Source organism: Carya illinoinensis, chromosome 9, assembly GCF_018687715.1.
Source record: "Carya illinoinensis cultivar Pawnee chromosome 9, C.illinoinensisPawnee_v1, whole genome shotgun sequence".
Taxonomy (NCBI): Eukaryota; Viridiplantae; Streptophyta; class Magnoliopsida; order Fagales; family Juglandaceae; genus Carya; species Carya illinoinensis.
In genome coordinates this window covers 3139323-3162847 of record NC_056760.1, presented here as the reverse complement: position 1 = coordinate 3162847, position 23525 = coordinate 3139323, and the positions used below count along the sequence as shown (strand labels likewise).

At 36.7% G+C, this 23525-nt stretch overlaps 2 protein-coding genes and 1 long non-coding RNA gene across 9 annotated transcripts; 1 reads left to right on the top strand and 2 right to left on the bottom strand.

Moving 5' to 3' along the window:
- Positions 1-9078: 9078 nt before the first annotated feature.
- On the top strand, positions 9079-14736 carry LOC122276015 (protein EMSY-LIKE 1-like). 4 transcript variants are annotated; one of them, XM_043085427.1, is made up of 10 exons: positions 9082-9415; positions 10406-10573; positions 10662-10771; positions 10866-10986; positions 11177-11404; positions 12792-12860; positions 13187-13432; positions 13511-13579; positions 13680-13743; positions 14320-14736. In XM_043085427.1, exons 2-10 carry the CDS (start codon positions 10487-10489, stop codon positions 14361-14363), a joined length of 1038 nt encoding a protein of 345 aa, XP_042941361.1. In that variant the 5' UTR covers positions 9082-9415; positions 10406-10486; the 3' UTR covers positions 14364-14736. The 4 variants fall into 4 exon arrangements, with proteins under 4 accessions (XP_042941360.1, XP_042941361.1, XP_042941358.1 ...); XM_043085424.1 differs by having other exon boundaries at positions 10371-10573; XM_043085425.1 differs by having other exon boundaries at positions 9084-9415; positions 10371-10573; positions 14323-14736.
- On the bottom strand, positions 14725-18466 carry LOC122276016. 4 transcript variants are annotated; one of them, XR_006228743.1, is made up of 5 exons: positions 17312-18456; positions 15849-15922; positions 15582-15698; positions 14976-15305; positions 14725-14841 (listed from the first exon to the last, which is right to left on the bottom strand). It is a non-coding gene; the product is annotated as an uncharacterized LOC122276016 (long non-coding RNA). The 4 variants fall into 4 exon arrangements; XR_006228742.1 differs by lacking the exon at positions 14725-14841 and having other exon boundaries at positions 14897-15305; positions 15442-15698; positions 17312-18466; XR_006228741.1 differs by lacking the exon at positions 14725-14841 and having other exon boundaries at positions 14897-15305; positions 15573-15698; positions 17312-18466.
- A 118-nt stretch (positions 18467-18584) lies between these two features.
- LOC122277293 lies at positions 18585-20244 on the bottom strand. The gene has a single exon (XM_043087244.1). The coding sequence runs from the start codon at positions 19925-19927 to the stop codon at positions 18911-18913; it is 1017 nt and encodes a 338-aa protein (XP_042943178.1). The 5' UTR covers positions 19928-20244; the 3' UTR covers positions 18585-18910.
- Positions 20245-23525: the final 3281 nt, after the last annotated feature.

Here is a 23525-nt window from a genome sequence, read left to right as displayed (position 1 = left end):
AGTTTCAAAGATATGAAATTTTATGTAAAGAGATATTCAGATAAGCCAAAGTGTGGATGTTCTTGGCTAAATTTATGTTTTGGTTAATTTTTAAACATGTGATCTTGAATTAGAAGCTTGTATATGTTTTAGGACATCTTTTTAAACCATGTAATGGTTTGGTTTGAAGATCATATATTTATAAGTCATAGATCAAGAGATTTATCAAAACTAGTTGAGGAAAAAGCTCATGTTTTTGGACTAAGTGTAAAACCAAAAACTCCAAATGTTATTTTGTGATTTTGGTGACTTTAGTTTGATGATTTAAAGCATGGTTGATGTTAGGATGATATTATGAATATGTTAGAAGTAAGATTTGATTTTTGAAATTCTTGGAGATGTTTTGATTTAAGGTCAAAACTTGTGATTCAAATGCTTGGATCTTTTTACAAAAAAGTTTGGTGTTGATTATTAGATTTTTCTAAATGGATGTTTTAAGTATGGTTTTGAACTTAGGATTGGAAGATGTTTGTTGCAAAATTTTGGTTTAAGCATGAGTTTTGAAGTTGGAAGGAATTGCAACAAAAATAAAGGGAAATGGCCTATGGATGTTTCGACCATAGTGTGTTCTTCATGGTTGTGTTTTGTTTTAAATTTTTATGAGTTGATATTTAAGTTTAGGACAAAATTTACATGAGGAATGTAAATTTTGGAAACTTTTGAAGTTAGTATGCAAAATCCTTAAGTTATGGGTAAAACGGTCAATTTCCCACATGTAGAGAGTAAAATGAAAATTTTACTCTTTAAGTTAATATTTTTCCATATTTCAAATTATTAGTGATTTAGTTCTAATTTTTAGAATCACTAATTACAGTTCCTCGTGATCGCACTTGAAGTTTTATAAGAAACGCGGAGATCGAGGTAAGTTAGCTTTTAACTTACTAGCAATCTACTGTGTATGTGTGCTAAGTAAAAGAATTACAGTGTATGTATGTATGTTATCATATATGTCATACCATGCCAAGTTATCATGTAATTGTCTATTATACAGAATTTATTCTGTCATCAATTTTTATCTGTTACACAATATATTCTGTCATGTATTACTATACATTACAAATATGTCATGTTAAATATGTTGTCTGTTATATGTTATGCCATGTTACGAAATGTTACTATCTCAAGTTGGTTATGTATTTAACTACAATTGTGATGCGTAAAATACATGGGGCCACAACAACTGTGGAGTATGTATTTTTCTTGTTAAGTCAAGTTTATGTAGAATACATGGGGCCACAACAACTGTGGAGTATGTATTTAACTGCATAGTGATGTATAGAATACATGGGGCCACAACAACTGTGGAGTATGTATTTACACATAGAATACATGGGGCCACAACAACTGTGGAGTATGTATTTTTAATGTTAAGTCAAGTTTGTGTAGAATACATGGGGCCACAACAACTGTGGAGTATGTATTTACACGTAGAATACATGGGGCCACAACAACTGTGGAGTATGTATTTTTCATGTTAAATTCAAGTTTCAGAGCAAGTTCATGCTAAGTCAAGTTTCAGATCAAGTTCATGTCAAGTCAAGTTCAGTTCATGATTCAATTTAAGCTATGTCAATTATGCTATGTTGTACGCTAAGTTATGCTTTAATTACTTATGATTTTGATTATGCATTTATGCTTTTACTGTCATACATGCATCATTAGTCTGTATGGAAGTTTTTTGTTAACTTGCTGAGATTTGTAATCAAATCTCACTGTGGTAGTCCCAACTACCATTCCCCCCGAATGGTAGATCTTGTTACAGGACCTGAAGGAGGATCAGGAGCTGACCAACTAGACACAGTCGACTGAACGACGGTGCGTCGTTAATGTTAATATAGTAGTTAAATTACTACTTGTACGATGGAGTTGCATCTCCAGTACTTTTGGATCATAACTATTTTGGAATAGTGCTGTGATCTTAGTTATTCAATGGATCTTTATGTATGAAGTATGTTTTAAGTATTGGGATATTTTCAGTTTGGTGCATAGTATTGCTAAAAAAAAAAATTATCCGCTGCGAATATTGCATAATGTTAGATGCATGTTAGGATTATTGCATCTTATATGTCATGAACGGGGGCAGGTAACCTTGTGTTACATGTCTCGACGCTTCAAATGTCCGTCCGATCCCAAACGGAATTTGGGGGCGTCACAGACTGTACACGTGTATATTACATAAATATTAAGACTCCCCCTCAAGCTGGACTATACAAACTTAGGAGTCCAAGCTTGCTAACAAGAAAATTAAATCTGTCATGAGTAAGAGATTTAGTAAAAATGTCAGCTAACTGAAACTGTGTAGATACATGCAAAGTTTTGATAAAACCAGCTTGAAGCATGTCTCGAACTAGGTGGCAATCTATCTCAATATGCTTTGTTCGCTCATGAAAAACAGGGTTTTCAGCAATGTGCAAAGCAGCCTTATTATCACAATATAACATAGCAGGAGACTTTACTGAAATTGGAAAGGCTTGAAGTAAAGCTGTAAGCCATTTGAGTTCACAAGAAGTAGCAGCCATTGAACGATACTCGGCTTCAGCAGATGAACGAGAGACTGTCACTTGCTTCTTTGATTTCCAAGCAATAAGGGAATCACCAATGAAAATATAAAAACCAGTAACTGATCTTCTAGTATCAGGGCAACTAGCCCAATCTGAATCACAAAAGGCTTTTAACTGAAGAGAAGATGAGCTGGAAAAGAAAAGACCTTGTCCAGGGTTCAGCTTCACATATCTCAGTACCCGAGTTGCTACATCAAGATGAGATTGACATGGCTTGTCCAAAAACTGACTTAATGTATTTACAGCATAGGAAAGATCTGGCCGAGTTATTGTCAAGTAAAGAAGACGACCAATAAGCCTTCTATATGAACTAGGATCAGCCAACACATTATTATCTTCCTTGGACAGCTTGCAAGTTTGATCCATAGGAGACTGAGCAGGTTTAGCAGCCAATAAACCTGAATCTGAGAGAAGTTCCAAAGCATATTTACGCTGACAAACAGATATACCAGTGGAACTTCTAGCAACTTCAAGTCCTAGAAAATATTTAAGATTTCCTAAATCCTTAAGCTTGAACTTAGAATCAAGGAAGGAGTTGAGGGCAGAAACTGAAGAGGAGTCATTGCTAGCAACAACAATATCATCCACATAGACCAAGAGAGCCATAAAGGAAGAACCCGAGATCATAGTGAAGAGAGAATAATCTGACTTTGATTGAACAAATCCATAAGCAATTAAAGTAGTGGAAAATTTGGAAAACCACTGCCTAGAAGCTTGTTTTAACCCATATAGGGACTTATTAAGCTTGCAAACCCGGGCATCATTGGGTTTGGCAAAACCAGGGGGCATCACCATATATACTTCTTCATGTAATTCTCCATGAAGAAATGCATTATTAACATCAAGCTGCTGCAAACACCAATTTTGAGAGGCAGCAAGAGCAAGTAAACATCTAACAGTAGTGAGTTTTGCCACAGGGGAAAAAGTATCAAAATAATCAATCCCCTCTTGTTGAGTGTAACCCTTGGCTACTAATCTAGCCTTGTATCTCTCCAAAGTACCATCTGACCTAAGTTTGCACTTATAGACCCACTTACAACCGATAGGATGTTTTCCAGGAGGAAGTGTAGTTAAAGTCCAAGTGTTATTTGCTTCAAGAGCAGAAATCTCAGCTTGCATAGCTTCTTTCCAATGAGGAATTTTAATGGCTTGAGAAAATGATTTAGGCTCAGAATGAGATGAAGTAGCTAAAGTAAGAGCTAAGTGAGATGGAGAAAGTTTAGAATAAGAGATACAAGAAGAAAGAGGATATTTAATACCTTTTTGTGCAGAAACAGTACCATCATCCAGGGAAGATTGATGAAGTGGATGCTGAAATGAAGCCAAGTTACAATGGTAATCTTGCAAGTAATGTGGTTGCTTATGAGACCTTGATGACCTTCGAAGAGTATGGGATGGGGCTGGAATTTGAGGATCTGAGGAATTATTTTGATGGGAATTAAAATCTGTAGATTGAGTAAAATCTGTAGAAACAGATAGAGGAAGGGAAAATGGAATTGGAAGAACAGGATTAGGTATGGAAGGTGTAGAAGGAGCAGAAATAAATGAGAAATCTGAAGTAGTGGATTTAAAAGGAAATGTGGTTTCATGAAAAATCACATCTCTGGAAATATGGACAGTACGATGAAGAAGGCTATAAACTTTATAACCTTTTACACCAATGGGATAACCAATAAAGATGCAAGGCTGAGCTCTAGCATCAAACTTGGTTTTATGAGTAAGAACTGAAGCATAGCAGAGGCAACCAAATGTTTTCAAGTATTGATAACTTGGTTTAACAGAGAATAAAATTTCATGAGGAGATTTGTGATTTGGTAACAAAGGTGTAGGGAGGATATTAATAAGATGGACTGCAGTTAGTATACTGTCACTCCAGAATTTTAATGGTAAAGAAGATTGAAACATGATAGCTAGAGCAATATTAAGAATATGCTGATGTTTTCTCTCTACAACAGCATTTTGTTGAGGAGAATAAGGACAACTCTTTTGATGTAAAAAACCATGAGTACTAAAGAATTGTTTCATGTCAAACTCGGGTCCATTGTCAGATCTAAGGACCTTGATGGTGCATTGATATTGAGTTTGAACAAATTGGAAGAAGGATTGAATGTAATTTCTAGCTTCTGACTTAGACTTCATGAGATAAACCCATGTACATCGACTAAAATCATCCACTAGAGTGAGGAAATAACTGAAACCATTATATGAAGTTATTGAATAAGGTCCCCAAATATCACAATGCACCAAATCGAATATAGAGGAAGATGTTGAACTACTAATAGGAAAAGGTAATCTTTTCTGTTTTGCAAGAGGACAGATTTTACAAGAAGAGTGACTTGAAACTGAAATGAAAGATTCCTTGGACAATGCCTTAGGAAACTCATGAAGTAAAAATTTCATTCGAGAATGAGATACATGTCCTAGTCTACGATGCCATATTTCAAAGGCATTATTATTGACAGTAGAACTGAAATTACAAGAAGAAAAACAAATTGAAGAATCATCAATAGTCTTTTGTGAACCTTGCAGTAAATGATAAAGGCCTCGAGTTTCTTTACCCACTCCAATCGTCTTCCAGCTGGAGAGGTCCTGTAGAAAACAAAAACGAGGAAGAAATATGAGACAACAAGGGATTTGAGAAACTAATTTGCTTACTGAAATGAGATTACAATGAAAGGAAGGAACATAGAGAACATCTTTAAGTAATAAAGATGTAGAGAGTTGAACATTACCAATATGAGTGACTGGAACAAACTTACCATTTGGCAAATGAACTGAAATATTAATGGAAGAAGGAACAGAAGTAAACAAATGAAGGGAGCTGATCATATGATCAGTTGCACCCGTGTCAAAAATCCAGGAATGAATAGAAGATTCCTTAGAAAAATCTTTATTCACAGAATAGACAGATGAATAGGAAAGAAGAGAAGAATTTTTACCTGAAAATGATGGAACATTGGAACTTGAAGGATTGTCAGATGATGAAACAATACCTACATGATTAGCAGATGGTTGATTTTGTGGATTAAAGGATGAATTATGAGAAAGAGATTGAGATTGAAGCATGGAGATAAGCTGTTGACACTGCTCCTGAGAAAAAGGTATGACTGGACCAGAACTAGGTGTAAGAGCATCAGTGCAAACTTGATTGGCTGAAGGAGGTCCAGATGCTTGTTTGTTCTTGGTGAATTTGAAGCCAGGTGGAAAGCCATGAATCCGATAACATTTCTCAACTGTGTGACCTTGAATCCCACAGTGGCTGCAATAAGGCTTATCCTTGCGTGAATTGTACTGTTTTCCAATGAACTTGTGTTGAAATTTAACCGGCTGACACTGAGTAACCATAGCAACAGGTTCAGATGCAAAATTGCTAGGAAGAGATTGGCTGATCTGACGTTGTCTTTCTTCTTGAAGGACAAGTGAGAAAACTTTGTTGATAGGGGGGAGAGGATCAGATAACAAGATCTGACCTCGAATATGAGCAAAAGAGTCATTAAGACCCATTAGAAATTGTAAAACATATTCTTGATGATGAAACTCCACTACAGTTTTCATAGCACCACAAGAACAGGTCGATAATGGACGATAATTCTGCATTTCATCCCATAGTGCCTTCAAATGAGTAAAATACACACTGACGGACAACTGTTCTTGACTCAGACTAGAAATAGCCTTTCGGAGTTGAAAAATACGAGGGCCATTGCTATTAGAAAAACGTTCTTGAAGATCTTTCCATACATCAGCAGCAGATTCAATGAAAATAACACTAGCAGCAATATCTTTGTTTAGAGAATTCAAGATCCACGAAAGGACCATTGTATTACAACGAATCCAAGAATTGAAGAGAGGATTATCCTCAAAAGGTTTCAGCAAAGTACCATTGACAAAACCAAATTTATTTTTAGCAATCAAAGCCATAGTCATTGATCGATTCCATGTATGATAATTTTCATCAGAAAGGGGTTAAGAAACGAGTTGAGCACCTAGAGTATCACCATTGTGTAAAAAGTAGGAACTGGAGGCATCTTGATCTGGAGGAAGAGGCGGAGCGGAAGATCCAGAATTCTCTCCTGATACCATAACAGAAAGTTGAAGTTGGATTCTAGGTTACAGAAGAGAAATACAGCAGAGAGAAAAGTGCTATGTATATTGAAGTTCTCAAGTTACAAGTAAAGTAAAAGTAGTTTCCTGTACATAAAATATCTAACTTATATACTTGGCTAGAGACTGTACACGTGTACATTACATAAATATTAAGATCCTTGACAATATTATAATATATATAACCCTAATGGCATTTTCCTTGAAGATCTATACATTTTTTTCACAGGCAGGATTGAACGATGGGATCATGGGTTACGGGTATGAATATGGAATTCAACAACTTCATCAAAATTAATTTGTTGCAACCCTCCTGCAGGACCAGACCCAATCAGTCGGCCAGTACTTTGTATAAACTTCAACGAGGAATGTATTAGGAGAATATATATTTCGTAAAAAAGAAAAATATGTATATATTAATTACTGTACTGACATTTATGGTGAAACTATCTATCAACACTACACGATACCATAAAAATGTGAATATAATATATAGCATAAGTACTCAACCAAAAATACCATGATGCTTTAGAATTTTGAGTTACTTATCATGCATGGGTGTACTGTATGCAAAATCGAAAGAATGACGTGAGAATAATGAGAGCAATAACAAGAACATTGAAATCGAACTTTCTTAATTGCCAAGCCATTTTAAACCATGCACGCATACCTCTCTTTCTATACGCCTCCCGGCCCGGCCCCAAACCTTCCTGAACAAATCCATCGTGTGTCTTTGCTATTTAAGTTTGGACACTTATAAAATGCATTCATACAGCTTGATGAAATCGATCTGTATGTGCTTGATCTAAGATGTATGGCCAAAAAAAAAAAAAAAGGGGAGTTGGATTAAATATTAGGACTACAAAAAGAACTATAAAACAAAAAAGCTTACATATATTAATTACGTAGTGCTACTTCAAATTGTAAATATTTGAGTAATGCTAGAAACACTAAAAATACAATTTTTTTTCTAAAAATAGCTAATATTTTGCGAATGATTTTTGTCACGTACAAGTAAAGTCATGTATTAATTTATATACTAATACTGATTTCTTCATATTCAAAATTTAAATTAGAATTATTTTTTATAAAATCTACTTTTTGACCAATCATATTAAATTAATATAAATATTAATGAATGGTACTTGTTAGATTTTTCATTTGTAAATAGACATGTCATATCTATAAATTACCCTCCAATTTTTTTTTCCCCTCTTCTCCTTATTCCAAGTAGAGCCCTTCATAATTTAGGCCGTTGAAGGTCCATTTGTAATAATAGATCCAGGCCCATCGATGTTTCTGTTTCTGTCTTCCTCGAGCTAAGAGGAAACCCCATAATGTCAAAATCTCCTTGGGCCGAATCTCCATTGAAACACTTGATATCGATATGAATGGTGTCCATTACTCATTAGTATAGGCAGCAACCCAACAATCTCATTATCAGATGTCTTGTTTTCTTTCCTTCATGACAGGTATACAGCAGCATACAATCTGTTTTTCCATGCTGAAGGCAACCCTCGCATTAATTGTCTCTCTTTTTCAATTTTTCTTTAAGAACTACGAAAGTGTGATGGCATGGTAGTAAGCAGACCCTTTCTCAGCTCAACAAGTCAATGGCTTGCAGAGTTGCACCTGTTGTTTAGAATGGGGTTTAGGTACGTTGAACTTGGACCACACGAAATTAACGGGCAAACGGATGAAATATGTTTAATCCTGAAAGTGATAAAGTTGTAGTTATGTCAAAGAATCCCATTCTTCCAAGTGGATCGGGAATTGATGACGTGTTTCACGTTGACACTTAATTAGTTGTATTAAATGATAAATGTTACAAGAAAATCTTAAACCACATATATCTACATAATTAACATGTGATTTTTTATTTTTATTTTTATATATTAATATTTAAATTAAATAATAAAAGTAACAAATAACTTGTTAGTTAGATAGAAGTGTGTGCTGTAATGTTTTCATTTACAATTTCTTAAATTCAATATATCACTAATTGATATTCATGATTTCTCTACTAATGTGAATTACTAATTTCTCTATCTATTGCGAGGTGCTAATGAAGTAATACGTAGTTTACTAGTTTTTAAAAAAAAAAAAAAATTATAATTTTTGAATTTTTAATCAAGTAACGTTATTCTTATTTGATGTGATACATTTAAATATATTATTTATAAATTTTAACGATTATTTTATAAATTTTATTGCACTATGTGTGCGCTACCCTGTTTAATGAACACGGTGGCGGGTGGCGGACGTATGCGTGGTCCCAACTTCCTATGTAATGTATGTTGAATAAGACGCTGTTTTTCCAAATTTCCAATTAGGGCGGAACTGGATGATCCGACTATATATATATCTATATATACACGTTGTATGTAAATATATATCATCTATATATTGGAAGCATTGTTTTCGAGTCCTACTTCCCTCTCTCTCTCCGTAGCTCCGTTCGAGCCCTATTTCCTCCCTATCCCTCTCGCTAACTGATTTTTCTATTCGACCCCTCCCTACAAATTCTCTTTCTTCTCTCTGTCTCTCTCACGTAACCAAGCGCCTGAAAATTTCATCGACCTTCGCTCTCCGCATCGGCGTCATTAATCTTCCTCAAGAACCCCGCCACCCGCTACTTTGATTTCTTGCCCATTTTCCGACCCCTATTTAAAGTTCCCCTCGTGTCATGGACTACGATATTTCCGATAGCAGCGGTGAGTGAGTTAATCTTTACCTTGTTATAGAAAACGGTGGAATTTCTGGTGATTCGCTTTGTAGTTTACGCCTTTACGGTCCAATTTTCGGTGATTTGGTTTGTAGTGAGGTCTTGTTTATGGAAGAGCGAAGGAATTAGGGTTTAGGGCTTTAATTTGGGATTTATCCTTTTTTTGTGAAGGGTTCGAGTTTGGGTACTTGGTTAGGGCTATAGTCTGTTCCTGCTTTTTATTTATTGAGAGGAGATATTGACCATAGCGTGGAAGTAGATATGGTTTCGAGTTGCTTTGCTTGGACTTTTTTAGTTGTATACGCATGCTAGTGCTTCTTTATGGCGTGGAACTCGGGTGGAAAACTTGGAATTTTTTTTCCTCATTTGAAGTTTTATGTATATGGGTTTAGACGGCAAAAAATTGTTCAGGGTGTCCTCCATATTACTACATGTACCACATATTTTTTTTGTATTCATGTTTGCCGACCATATCTAGCCAATTACGGAAGAAGTCTCAAGTCACGAATCTTTCAAGATTTAAACTTTATATATGTGTTTTTTCGCTTGCCTCTGTGCTCTGTCCTGTGATATGCCTAACCAAATGATTGAGAAATTAATGCAGAGTATGTGCGCAAGAGTCTCATGCGATGTGAAACTAGGAAAAATAACACTTACTAGAAATTGGAAAATATTCAAAACGATGAAATTTAACAGGATTATACATTGTATGAGGAAATTTGGGACAGAACTTACAAGCCATAGACCAAAATGTCACTATACTTTGTACCTAGAAAGAAGTTTCTTAGGTGCTCTATACCATGCATGATGCCAACAAGGCAACCAGTGTGTGTGTATGCGCTTCAATGCGCACGTGTCAGTGTGTGCAAGCACGTGTGAGATTAATTTTCCCGGAATATTTTATTCTTTTGAAATATCGTATGTTCCCAATGCAAAACATTCAGATACAGATGATGATCTTCCTCCATCTCACCAAAAGAGAGTTCCAAGGAGGAGTCATGTTACAGGAAATGGAAGGTCTGCTGTAGGTCCTGTCCCATACCTTAGGATACACAGTGACATGGAGGCTGAAATACATCACCTTGAGCAAGAAGCATATTATTCAGTCCTGCGTGCTTTTAAAGCTCAGTCAAATGCCATCACTTGGGTATTACTTTTTCTTCCTTCAGATGTCTTTATTAGTTTTGATGTCTGCCAAAAAATTTTGATTGCTCCATTATATGTGTATCCATCAGGAGAAGGAAGAAATGATAACTGAACTTAGGAAAGAATTGAGAGTATCAGATGACGAACACAGGGAGCTTCTGAGCAAGGTTAATGCTGATGACATCATTTGTAAGATAAGGTTTGGCTGTTTGATGAAATCATTGCAATTGGGAATAATGTTGTAAAGGTATCGCTTTTGCGATTTAATGTGTTCTGTTGGACAATGATATCAGGGAGTGGAGACAGTCAGGTGGGAAGCAACCTCCCAGGCTCAACACTTCTCAGCTTGTTCATGATCTTGCACCCAGTCCTACTGTTTCAGCATCCCGTAAAAAACAGAAGACGACACAATCGGTACCTTCTCTATCATTTGCTGCCATTCCTGGCTTTGATTGATCCATCTTTGGCTGCAAAGCAAGGAGCTGCTTTGGATCCAGTGCTAAAAAGCCTAATCATAGGCATTTTATGTGGTATATGTGCAAATAAATATTTTAGCTTGACCTGAACTTTGTTTTGTTCTTAATGTTCCATTTTTCTTTGGCAGGTTCAGTCAATGCCTGGTTTGCCCTCATTGAAGTCAATGCAGTACCCTTCATCAGCTCCTGCTGGAAGTAGACATTTCACAAATCGCAGTTCTTCCGGAGCTCTGGTCGCAAATGAATCTGCTGAAGCTGCAACGCCTGATACATTAGTTGGAAGAAAAGTGTGGACAAGATGGCCTGATGACAACAACTTCTATGAGGCTGTCATAACAGATTACAATGCTGCTGAGGTACGCTCAAAGTTTTGAAATTTATCTCATAGCAAGGCAATTATAAGAAGTTATAATGGTCGATAAAAAATTATAAGAAGTTATAATGGTTACATTGTAATTGAATATATAATATGAGCAAATTTGTTTTGACACATGGAAGGATGTTCAGTCTATTGGTCAGAACTCTATCTCAAGGCTAGTTCCATGACTTGTTTAAAACTTGATAAGCTTATTCCCCTGTTTTTCTGGGATTTGTGTTCTTGGAGGAGCAGGTGCACCATAAGAAATTGGATTGAAGAGAGAAGAGGGAGACAACCTTACGTGAAAGCAGGCTAAGAGCAATAATTTTTTACTAGCAATAGGACCTCATGGAATCATCTATCCTAGTTTACGGTCCACGACAATAACCAGTCATCTTTTGTAGATTTATTAATTTGTGCTACCCAAACCTTAAGATAGGTGTTCTTGCCCACCCGCGGGTAGCCCAAGTGGTAAGGGTGAACTTGTGTGCGTGAGCTCTATGTCACAAGTTCAATTCCCTCTGGGATCAAATAGCAATTTAAGTGGGAGGTCATGGTGGTGGGTTGTTGTGCGAGTCTTCCCGGGGGTTTAGGTTCCATGGGTGAGTCCTAAGGGCATAGTACATGAACATGTGTTGGTTGCCAACCTTGCTAATAAGGATTTGCCATATTATTTTTTGAAAAAAGAAAAAGAATTTTTCCCTTAGCGAGATATGTACATCCTGTGAAATAAGTTTGACCTCCTCAAGAAGCTTAGAGAGGAGGCACACTCACATTGGGTTGTCGGAAGCTATTGCACCCTCCTTCAGCATAATCTGTCTCCATCTACCAATCAAAACTTAGAAACCATCCTCAATGTGGTGCTTGCCTAGAGACTCCTTCCCAAAGGGATAATGAGAATCTAGCAGCTGGCCACCATAAAAAAGAAGCTTAGTAGTATGACTGCCATAAAGCATTCTTAAACATTGATGATTCTTCTTTTTCTGGGAGTAACACATTTATGTTCAGGTTTTGCATTTGATTGTTTTATCTATTTTTGCCTATTCTATCTACACTATTTTACATGTTGTTTGTGATGAAATGTGAACTTTTATCTTCTAACTTCCCTGTGGTTACCTGCTTGTTAAATACCAACAAGTATTGTAAATAATGTTAAGGTTATGTCCTGTCCAAAACTAATGTGAAGTGTATTTCAGCCCTTCCCCGCTCTTGCTATTTTTTAACATTTTATACGTGACCACAGAACAATTAATTTGACTGCCTAATACTTCAAAGCTAGAACCCATTTCATGGGAAAGGCTAGCATGTTAAAATTGATTGTCATTTTAAATGTTTCTTATTTGGCAAATCTCGAGCCATGCTGACTAGATTTTTATAAATAACAGGGCCGGCATGCTTTGGTATATGATATGAATACGGCCAGTGAGACCTGGGAATGGGTTGATCTCAAAGAAGTAAGTCCAATGCAACAAACCACCCCCCCCCCCCCCCCCCCCCCCCAAAAAAAAAAACCAATCTTTTCTCTCTTCCCCTCCCTCCCTGGTTCAACAACAGTACAGTAAGTTGTACCATCTCTGGTTGACAATTTTAGGTCTTTAACAATTTAATTCCCACTTTGATGGCTGTCTTCCCATTCTTTATTAGGCTTATCTTTTCCTTCCTTTGTTTTGGCGGTTAAGCCACTCCTCTGTTTGTCTGCACCTTAAATTTCATCCTTTAATTTTTATCTTTATTTGAATGCATTCCATTCTCTAAATTACTGATAGCCTGCTAATTACAGATCTCTCCTGAGGATATCCGATGGGAAGGTGAGGATCCAGGCATCCTGCATCGAGGGGGTCACAGTGGGCAACCCCGTGGGGTTAAGAAACCCTTTAGCCGTGCTGGTGTTATTCCAGGTGCTGGAAGGGGAAGGGGATCAATAAAGGGCCAATCTAGGAAAGAATTTCCCCCATCACAAAATGGCATTGGAAAGAAAGTTTCTGATGATTTAGAATTGCTTAACACTGATACATTGGTAAAGGAGGTATGTATGACGGAACTTAGCCAATTAATTTAATACTTTGTTCGTCTATCAACATCCTTATTATTTTATATCTAACAGGTGGAGAGAGTTTTCAGTGCTAGTCATCCAGATCCTTCTGAACTTGAGAAGGCAAAGAAAATGCTTAAAGTAAGATAAGTGATGCATCCAGCTACCTTTCCTCACTTTTCTAGTTTTCTATTCCCTTGTCATTTGCAACATTTGATTGTTATATCCCTCATGTGTACAGGAGCACGAACAGGCACTTGTTGATGCAATTGCTAGGCTCGCATATGCATCTGATGGTGAAAGTGGTAATAAATGCGTGTGTACATAATAGTAGGCTTTGCATTTTTCCTTTTCTCAAGCCAAGCGCGATCTTGTACCTGTATAAATTATATTGAGGGGCGATTTCTATTAGCATAATTGATAATTCTTTTAAAACAAAAAAAAAAAAAAGGCCTACATGAAAAATTTTAGGTGCTTTTGGGCCCCCTGAAAGAGGGCTATACCTCTTAGGATCCAAATTTTTCATCATTAAAATGCTGTAAGCTGATCACGTGTTTTGCCATCAAACTTTTGTATTTACCGGATGTCACAAGAACTGAGAAAAGATTACCCAAATCTTTTGTATCTACTATCATTGAGTCGGAAAACCGTGTTTGACTGTCGCTAATATTTTGTAGCCCCATCCGGCTATCCCTCTCTATTGAATGCATTATTGCTTTTCTTTTTCTTTATGCCAATTTTTAAAAGATGGACCTTGTTCACCGTAATGAAGAAATTTGTTAAATGTGATTATGAATTTAAATATGGGAGTTCAAACTCGATATAATACTTTTTTTCATTTTAATTTTTTTTTTTTTTTTTTGGGTATCTTTGGTTCGTAGCAGATGGAGAGCAGCCACACTTGAACGGGCTATCTGTAGGATGATGAGGAGAAATCAAGCATTATGCTGGAACCTATCCGGGATACCAACTCCACAACTGGGGGTATGAAGTTTCTTCAAGGTAAATGATCCGATGTGGTGGAGATTCGGTTGCAGCAGACGATGAGCAAGTTGGTGATTTAGGCAGTGTCTGATTCATTTTATTTTATGGATTTGGACCCACTAGGAAAAACGGTTACTTGCTTCGGTCTTTTGGTATCTTAGCTACTTCAAAAGAAGGGATATCTTTGCATTGATGTGCTAAAATTCCTACCTGCCTGGAATCCGTGTAACATTATATTATGGCGGTGAACATGTAAGTAAAAAAGACTAAGATTTTGTTGGTATGATGACTGCCTTTTGATGTTGTTGGTTGCACTTCCATTGCCACCCTTTTCAAATATCCTTATATATATATATATGTGTGTGTGTGTGTGGCCTTTGTGGGTTCTAGCTATGTACTTTTGAACCACAACTCCAGCCCTGCCAACCAAAGCAGATATAAACAAAATCATAAATTCAACATTGCGCACAGGCGAGCAACTCAATGATCACTTTCCGTTTTCAGATTTCACTTGAAATTCGAAATTTAAGAAATAATCGTTACGGGTTAATACCTTAGTCCTATCGCCGCTTTCATTGAGCCAACACCATCTGAGCATCATAAACAAGAACGAGAGATCCTCCTTTCCAAAATGGCTTACAGTGGCAATCAGACAGGTTCCCTTGCGGCCTGCACTAAACTGCTTGCTTGTTCTCCAATCGTTTGACGCATGTGATAACATTCCAGGTGTCCATAACAAACGCTTTGGTTTTTTATCATTCGTAAGGTTGAATTTTGGTATCTCCCAAACAGAGTTAAGGTGACAGGGTTCCCCAATCCTAAATATAAGAACTAGCTCTCTTTTTGACATGCTGGCTGCTCCTAACTTTGGATATCGCAGCACCTGCGCCAAGAAAACGAATTGATAAAGACATTATTTTTGGTTTGGGGAAATGAACTTCTAAGATAGTTGTCAAATGGCAAATAGAATAAGGGGGAGGATGATGGAGATCGAGAACTTGAGGAGGAAAATTACTCACATCTTGCTCTTGATCAGTTTCAATACTGTCACTTCTTCAGAGTACATATAAAGGGCGTTCTTTATTCAGAAAAACAAACTAACGGCGATACACATTTTCACATCAAAGCAAGTAAGCATTGAGTCAAGTACCTCACTAACCTAAAGCACAGGTCAACTTTCCTCTCCCATAACCATAACCACATCCACATCCACATCGCTGCCATTCCCATCCATCCAAACTGTCCAACGCTGCACCACAATCCATGCCACCCAATCCTGTACACCATTATCAACCTAAACAAATTACCATCAATCATCAAGCACCACTGTAAAATGCAATAAAACATCAAACCCAACCAGAAGGAAGGCCTATAGGCACAAAAAAGATAATTTGAAGAAGAAATGAAAAAGGGAGGAAATTTGAACCATTGATGAGCCAAATTATTCTCCGTGTTTCAAAGTGTTCTGAGAACATTGGCTGCATGCGCCATAATGGTATTCTGGGTGGAAAAAAAAAAAAAAAAAACAGAAGCATTTTCAGAAAACGAAATCAGGATGTTTTCAGAATGAATTTTGTGGTACCCCTTCCCCTCTCCTTTTGTCTCTATACATTAAACAAGTGAAATGTTAATGGAGAATTATCAATACTAGATGTTATGAACTAAATTATAGTTGTATGCAAAGATCATTACAGACTGTCTAACATATGACTAAATGAGGGCGTGTGTACATGCAAGAAGGATAGATAATACCACTTTCTCACAACCAACAAAACATAAGATTTCTAGCTTTACAAGAGCAAAACCTTTGCAATTCCCTTATTTAGAAAGATTCTTTTGATGCAGCCTCTAGCAGTGTTACTTCCATTAAGTATTCCTTGACTACATTCCCTAAAATGCACCTAGAAAAAGGCCAAACAATAGTCTTCAACTAGTTAAACAAGGATAGATAACCTCTATTCTAACTCCTAACAAATCATGCCGTATATTCTAAGGATCTCACTCTTGTTTGAACCAATTTTGGTTTGCAAGCTGGTAATATGAAGTTTTCAACGAATTGCAAGTACCACATAGTAAATTAAGCATCCTTCACAATATGATGAAAATTGAATGGCTTCCTAATGCCAACATCAAACACTAGAGATTTCCCATCCCATTTCAAGAAAAGGAAAAAGGAGATGGACGATTTCCAAATTTGCTCTCCCTTAAGCCTATAAAATACCAAGAAAGACTATGAAGTATAATGAAGGCATAATGGAAAACAATGATAATCTTCTACTTTCATCAATATCAAACGCCCATCACCCAGAATATCATTCATCAGTGCAAAAAGTTCTCGTTCCTATGATCATAAAGACCCACGATCTATTCTCAATAAATTATCTAGGAAGTAATATAGATGCGATCCAGTTCTCTTGTGGACTTGGCCAAAGAATTTGACGGTCAAATTGAAAACGGAAGGATATGAAGCCAACAATTAAGATAGCAAACCCAATATTTCATACGTCTCATTATTGATGTGCACCTCATCCATTTTCCCATCGAATAAATAGAACACTATAATCGAGCACACAATCAACGATTACAAATAAAATGGGTAAACAACATCTTAAAAGCGTCACCACCGAATCAAGTTAGAGAAATAAAAGATTTCAGTAACTGCAGCGAAGCCGACGAATCAACGATCCTTAATCAAGATTTTAAACCAATATATATATATATATATATATCACAAACCAACTCGAAAGCATCTACAGTGCGCAACCCAATTATAGATGAAAGACAATCAATCAGAACCAATATTAGAGAGAGAGAGAGAGAGATAACAAAAATCCAACTATCAAAGCACAGAAATGCCAAATGGACACAATGAAAAAACAGAGGACCCACCAACAAAATTCGATTAGCGGACAGATAAAGAGAGACCCAGTTGAAGACAGCGGCAAAGTCGAGGATTTCAGAGAAACCGGTGAGAGAAGGGCACCCCAACCCATGGAGCTGGCCATACCTCTCATGTCGAGGGCACCGCTCCAAAGCCTCTGCGTGGTGGTTTAAGCGCTATCCCTCCCCCAAAGGGCGAAGGCCATGACAACCTCCCAGTACCGTGTACGAGAGGGCTAGCAATATCAAGATATCGCTTTGGAATGGTGCATTGGGTGCTTGAAGATCTGTGGGCGGAGGATAACGCCATCGTGGCTTGTAACCGTGAGTGAATCAATTGAATTCTTCCTGGTCACGCAGAGGGAGGGAGGGAGAGAGAGAGAGAGAGAGAGAGAGAGGTGCGCGAAAGGAGCTAATGTGCAGCAAAGCCGAGGCAGGGCGATAAAGGGGTCATTGGTATGACGAGGTGAATGACTCTCAGAATTTAGGTCCGATCATTTCTACATTTCAACCAAGAATTGGAATCAAGTCTTTGCCTGTGTCATCAAGTTAATCCTAAGATATTATTCTCTTTTTTTTTTTCCTTTTTCTTTTTTACATTTTGTGGGTGTTAGCGTAAAAAGTAAATTAATGAGATTCCTTGAAATGGGAGTTTCAATGATGTATTGTATAGAGTGATTTTTTTTTTTATTCAAGAGAGTAGAGGGTTTTAAATCCATTTTTTTTTTTTCTAAATAACCAAATCATATGTCATCAATCTTTCATGTATAGTCTGAATCTTTGATAGTCACAGAGGCGTTTTCCTCATAATCAAGTAAATTTGTTTCCTTTACACTGTTATGAAAAAAAAACCTTTGAAGTTGTCGGAGCGGGTATATTTGCGTGGAATGAATTGATCGATTGGGCATTTTTTAACACCAAGTGAAGTGGGTAGGCGTGAAAGAAAAATCTCTAGTCCAATAATGCCTTCAAAAATGAAAAGTCCTTTAAGTCCAATAATGCAAGAGCAAAAACAGGCAGTCAAATCCTTGTCTATATAAAACCTTTCCCTTAAAACTTGCAACCTTGAAATGGTTGGCATATGATATGCTGGACCGCATAGGCATAGGCTGAAGCCTAACCATATTCACACTCTCCATGCATTTTTTTTTTTTTTTTTTTATTCTGGAAGTCCAGAATACCCCCCGCCCCCCCCCCCCCCCCCCCCCTCTTCTCTCTCTCTCTCCGCCTTTCCTTTCCTTGCTAGGAAAGTCTAGCACCCTGAATTTAGGAAAGAAGCATGTTAGAAAAGAGCTTCGAGTAATTATTATCTTATCTTGTACTCGAATTATATAACATATAAATGTTCCACGACTACATGGCCTGCCCAAACCCCGAACAAAACAAAATTTACATACATATGTAATGTTTCTCACATGTGACATGACTCTAACCAAACCAACAATGAACAAACACTACCAAATTAACAATATTCCAAATTCCCTCCCAACCAAATGTCACAAAATTTATAATACTATGTAGTCTACCAGCATCTTTAGGGCCATACCTACAAAATTACTTAACCCCACACGTCGACCATCTTTCCAACCGTTTCGGACGGACTTTTATTCAAGCCCCGGTGGCTCCCATCAACGCCTTCTTCAGCTCCTCCTTCTCATTGTTTCGCCTATCGGATTTACTTCCATTTCTTTCCATGTCTCGGTTTTTCCCCGAGTACGACTCTCCAACAGTCGGTACCGATTTCGTACTGGCGGCGAATTCTCGCCGGAGTTCCTCCACGGCTTTTTTCAACGACCCGTTCTCGGCTTGCAACACCTCCAGTTGCCGCTTCACTGTAAAACAGGCCTCCGCCACGTCAGCGTTCGCAGGTAGGGTCAAATCCGGGCTGGACTTGGCAGCTATCTTCTTCGAATCCCCGCCGTCCACGTGTTCGATCCCGATCTTGTTCATCACCAGGAAGGGGATCTTCTGGAACGTGATCCCTGCCGTTGGATTACTACCCGCACTCTTCAGCTCCGCAGGAACCCTAACTCCCCACCGGAAATTCACGATAGCGCGCCCTTTTACAGGCAAGGTCGTCTTCGCTGCCACCTCCATGCCAGATAACAGGTTGCCGATCGTTCCGGAAGGCGAATCGGAAGTCAGAGCCGTTATTTTCTTGCCGTAGGACGCCCCGTTCATTGCCGGGCCCTCCACTCCCTCGATCGACGCATTGTCCTCTGAAGCGACGCCGTTAGGAGACGTAATCGTCCTGTCGAACACCGAGGACTGCGACTTCTTAATCGAGAAATCCCCAAACTGAGGCTTGAAGTGGAGCATAAAGCTAGGGTTCCCGCGCCCCAGCAAATTGAACTCGGCGCTCATAAGCATCGGGCTGGAGATCGGTGAGCCGTACGACCCGATTCCGGTCTTAACAACGAGGGAGAACGGGTTCCACGTCTCGTTGGGGCGGTACGAGATCTTAAGCGAGGGTCCGGATTCGAAGAAAGTACCGAGATTGAGAGTGAGTTCCTTCGACTCGCCGGCGACGATTCCTGACTGAAACGGCAATCCCAAGATGCTGAGTGGGACTTTGGCCCTGAGAAGTGGCTTCTGGTCGTCCCGGAACTTGAGGGAAGCTTTCATTTTGCTCAAAACCCTAACCGTGACTGCTTTGATTTGTTCAGGGAGAAGAGCGAGTGAAGTGGGTAAGGTTTATAGGGTTTTTTTAAATTGCTCCGGATGAATGGAGCTGTATTTGATTTTTGAATTGACAAGATTAATGCGAAATATAGCGGGGATTCCGCCAAAATTTGGCTGGATTTGGGGTTTCAGTTGCGGTGTCGGCCTGTCGGGAGAGGACTATTGATTGGGCACTTCCCTTCTTAGGGTGTGTCCGTCAAAGTTTACCCTTAGGTTTCTCCAAAATAACGACACCATTATGGCCTTTGAGGTCGTTCCGTTTCGTGTAATTTCGTGGAACATGGGGGCTTGTGTTTCTCCGGGATGGGGATTACAATTTTCGAACACTGGTGGCAAATCGAAAGCCTTGAGTTTTTCAGAATTTTAATGGGAAATGATTTATTAGTCTTGTGCAGTATTTTAAAGAAAAAATTATTTTTTATTAAATAATTATAATTTTATTAAAAAAATTGTATGAAACCCGCACAATTATATACAACATTACTTCCGAAATGTCGTCAAAAATTAAAAATAATAATAATTTTTATAGGCAAATTGCATGCACTGCAAAACTTGCACCAACTAAATTATATATATAAAATAATGTACATACAATATTTTTTACAATCTCTTAAACGATTATATTTTAAATGATAAGTATTTTTGTAAAATATTTTATAAAAGAGTAATATGATATATGTAACATCATTGTTACAACACTTTATAACTATGTTTTAAAATGAAAATATTTATGTAAAATGATATTATTTTTATAAGTTACTTTACAAAAATAACCCTTATTTAAAACATAACAAAAAGTTTGTTTATAGGTGCAGAAGAGGGAATGGCCGGTGCACGCCAACCACAGCGTAGAAGAGGGAAGGCCAAGTGCACACCAACCACAGTGGCAAAACTCGACACGTCGTTTTGTGTTTCTTAAGTGTGCGGAACAGAAACGAAAGGGGAAGAAACAGCGCGTTAATTGGTTGTACCTAGGGGTGAGTTCGGTCCGGTCCGGAGAGGTTTTGTGGACCGGACCGGACCTATTTGGTCCAGGATTTTCCCACCCTGGACCGGACCGAACTCCATCAGGACCGGTCCGGTCCGGTCCTATTCGGTCCGGTCCGGTCCGGTCGGTCCATTCGGTCCAAGGTTGACTTTTTTTTTTTTTTTTTTTTTTATCTAATGACATTTTTTTTAATATTTATGTAATTATATTGTAATATATTTAAAATATATACATATAGTATTATATATATATTAGTAATATGCTAATACTATTAGTCTATTAGTAATAATACTATAACTAATAAATATATGTAATAATAACTATACTATAACTAATAACTATATGTAATAATAGTAATAGTAATAACTATATATTTATATAATATGCTAATATTTAATGACATTTTTTTTAATATTTATGTAATTATATTGTAATATATTTAATATATATACATATAGTATACTATTATATATATTAGTAATATGCTAATACTATTATATAAATAATATATATAAATAATATTTATTTATTTTTATTTCTATTCGGTCCGATCCGGTCCGGTCCGGGGTGAAAAACTCCCGGACCGAATCTTTTCGGTCCTTTAAAAATGAGACCGGACCGGACCGGACCCAATTCGGTCCGGTCCGGTCCGGTCCAAACAGTGCCGGTCCGGTCGGTTTTGCCGGTCCGGACCGGCCGATGCTCACCCCTAGTTGTACCCCAAAGGTAATCTCAAACTCTTCAATTGAAAATGAGAAACAAACGCACAATTTCCTTTAGACGCAACTCAAAATTTTCAAATAAAAAGAAGATGTTTTGAAGAGGAAAATAAAAGATCAAATTCACCGATACAATGAGATTACCCGTGGCTAAGATCGGAATTTATCTACATAAAAATAACTGCAAGAGGTCATCGAATCAAAACCAGAGATTAAAGAGAGAGAGATGTATATTCTGAGTGATGCTACTGCATTTTCTTCTTTTTCTTTGAAAGATTCATATGCAATTGCGTTTTCTTTCTTCAAAGTTGGAATGAGGATTCTTCTTCTTGTTGTGTTTTTTTTTTTTAGTTTTTTTAATTATATAATCTCTTACCTGGAAAATACCATATCATCAAAATTCGCATACAGGCCCGTATGTAGTAGTATTGAAAACATAATTGTACAAAAAGTTGTAAAATGTGTTGTATGTCTATCATTCTCCTTTATAAAAATAGGATAATGCTATGGTGCTACCCAGTTTTGATCGTTGGGTGCTAACTAGCACAAAGTTACTTTTTTATTTTTATATTCTCTACTTTTTTTATATTTTTTAACATAGTTAAATATTTAAAACAATATCAGTATACTAAAAACTACTTTCTTTATCATTAAGTATTTTTAAAAATAAATAAATACATGAATGGTCAAAATAAGGGGACATACTCAAGTTTCATACTAGTATTTTTCATAAATAAATAAAAAAATTCAATTTACATAAATACTCTCGTCTTAAAATATAGTTGTATAAAAGTTGTAAAAAATGTTGTCAATGTATTATTACTATATATATACATAAGAAGTGAAAATTATAATTTTTTAATTATTTTACAACCATTTTACAACTCCACATTAAATTGATGGTACTTTTACAATTATTTATTATGTTAATTATTAGTTTATACGTATGATTAATCTTAAAACGGAACACCATATTAGACCCATATCAAAATATTTCACTTCTTCAATCGAAATGCAATTTTTTTTATTTTTTTAAGAAACAATGTCACCATTTACTCATTTATTAAAATAAATTTATATCCATAACCCAATACATACGGAGATATTTTCATATCAATCATTTAGATCTCTACCAGTATCACTAGAATTCACTGTTGCTAATACTTTTTACAGACAAACGTCCAAGAGATAGCACCTTCCTAAACAAAGATTCAATCTTTACGGATAAATAGTTCAAGAGACGAACTTATTTTTTTTATTATATAATAAAAAATTAAAAATTAAAAATGATGGATTATAATTTTGACTAATTCATATAGACTTTGACGGTATGGCAACTTTAAGATTTCGTTTGCATTTTATTATTCTCAAAAAAATCTGATTATAAACGATTTTGTAAATCAATATACACATATATCTAACGTGATTGATACGAAAGTTAAATTTTAATAAAAATAATATTAATTTAAATTTTGAATATAAAGACAATAATATTAATACATAAATCGATACGCATATTCGTTTATACATAGCAAAACTCTTATTTTTCTATCTACGCAGGAGTAAGGGGTAAACAAATCACAATCGTGACAAGTATAAAAGCCCAATAAATCTTAACATTATATCGATACACAAGTGATCAGACCTTACAGCAAATGACAATGAAATACGATGATCTATTTGTTAAAACGAACTATAGTAGTAACGTGGAAAATCTAAGGGGAATTGAGTAGAGATTGAAAATTAAGGCACAGTTTCGATTTAGAGATGAGATGAAATAGTTTTAGATTAGTTGAATAAAATATTGTTATTATTATTTTGGTATTTGAAAAAG

Bases quoted from the DNA above. Each gene is read 5' to 3' on its own strand.
- LOC122276015 (XM_043085424.1), top strand. From the start codon at position 9,388: ATGGACTACGATATTTCCGATAGCAGCG. The intron at 11,405-12,791 runs GTACGCTCAAAG...TATAAATAACAG, and splicing joins CAGATTACAATGCTGCTGAG to GGCCGGCATGCTTTGGTATA. The intron at 12,861-13,186 runs GTAAGTCCAATG...TGCTAATTACAG, and splicing joins AATGGGTTGATCTCAAAGAA to ATCTCTCCTGAGGATATCCG.
- LOC122277293 (XM_043087244.1), bottom strand. From the start codon at position 19,927: ATGAAAGCTTCCCTCAAGTTCCGGGACGACCAGAAGCCACTTCTCAGG.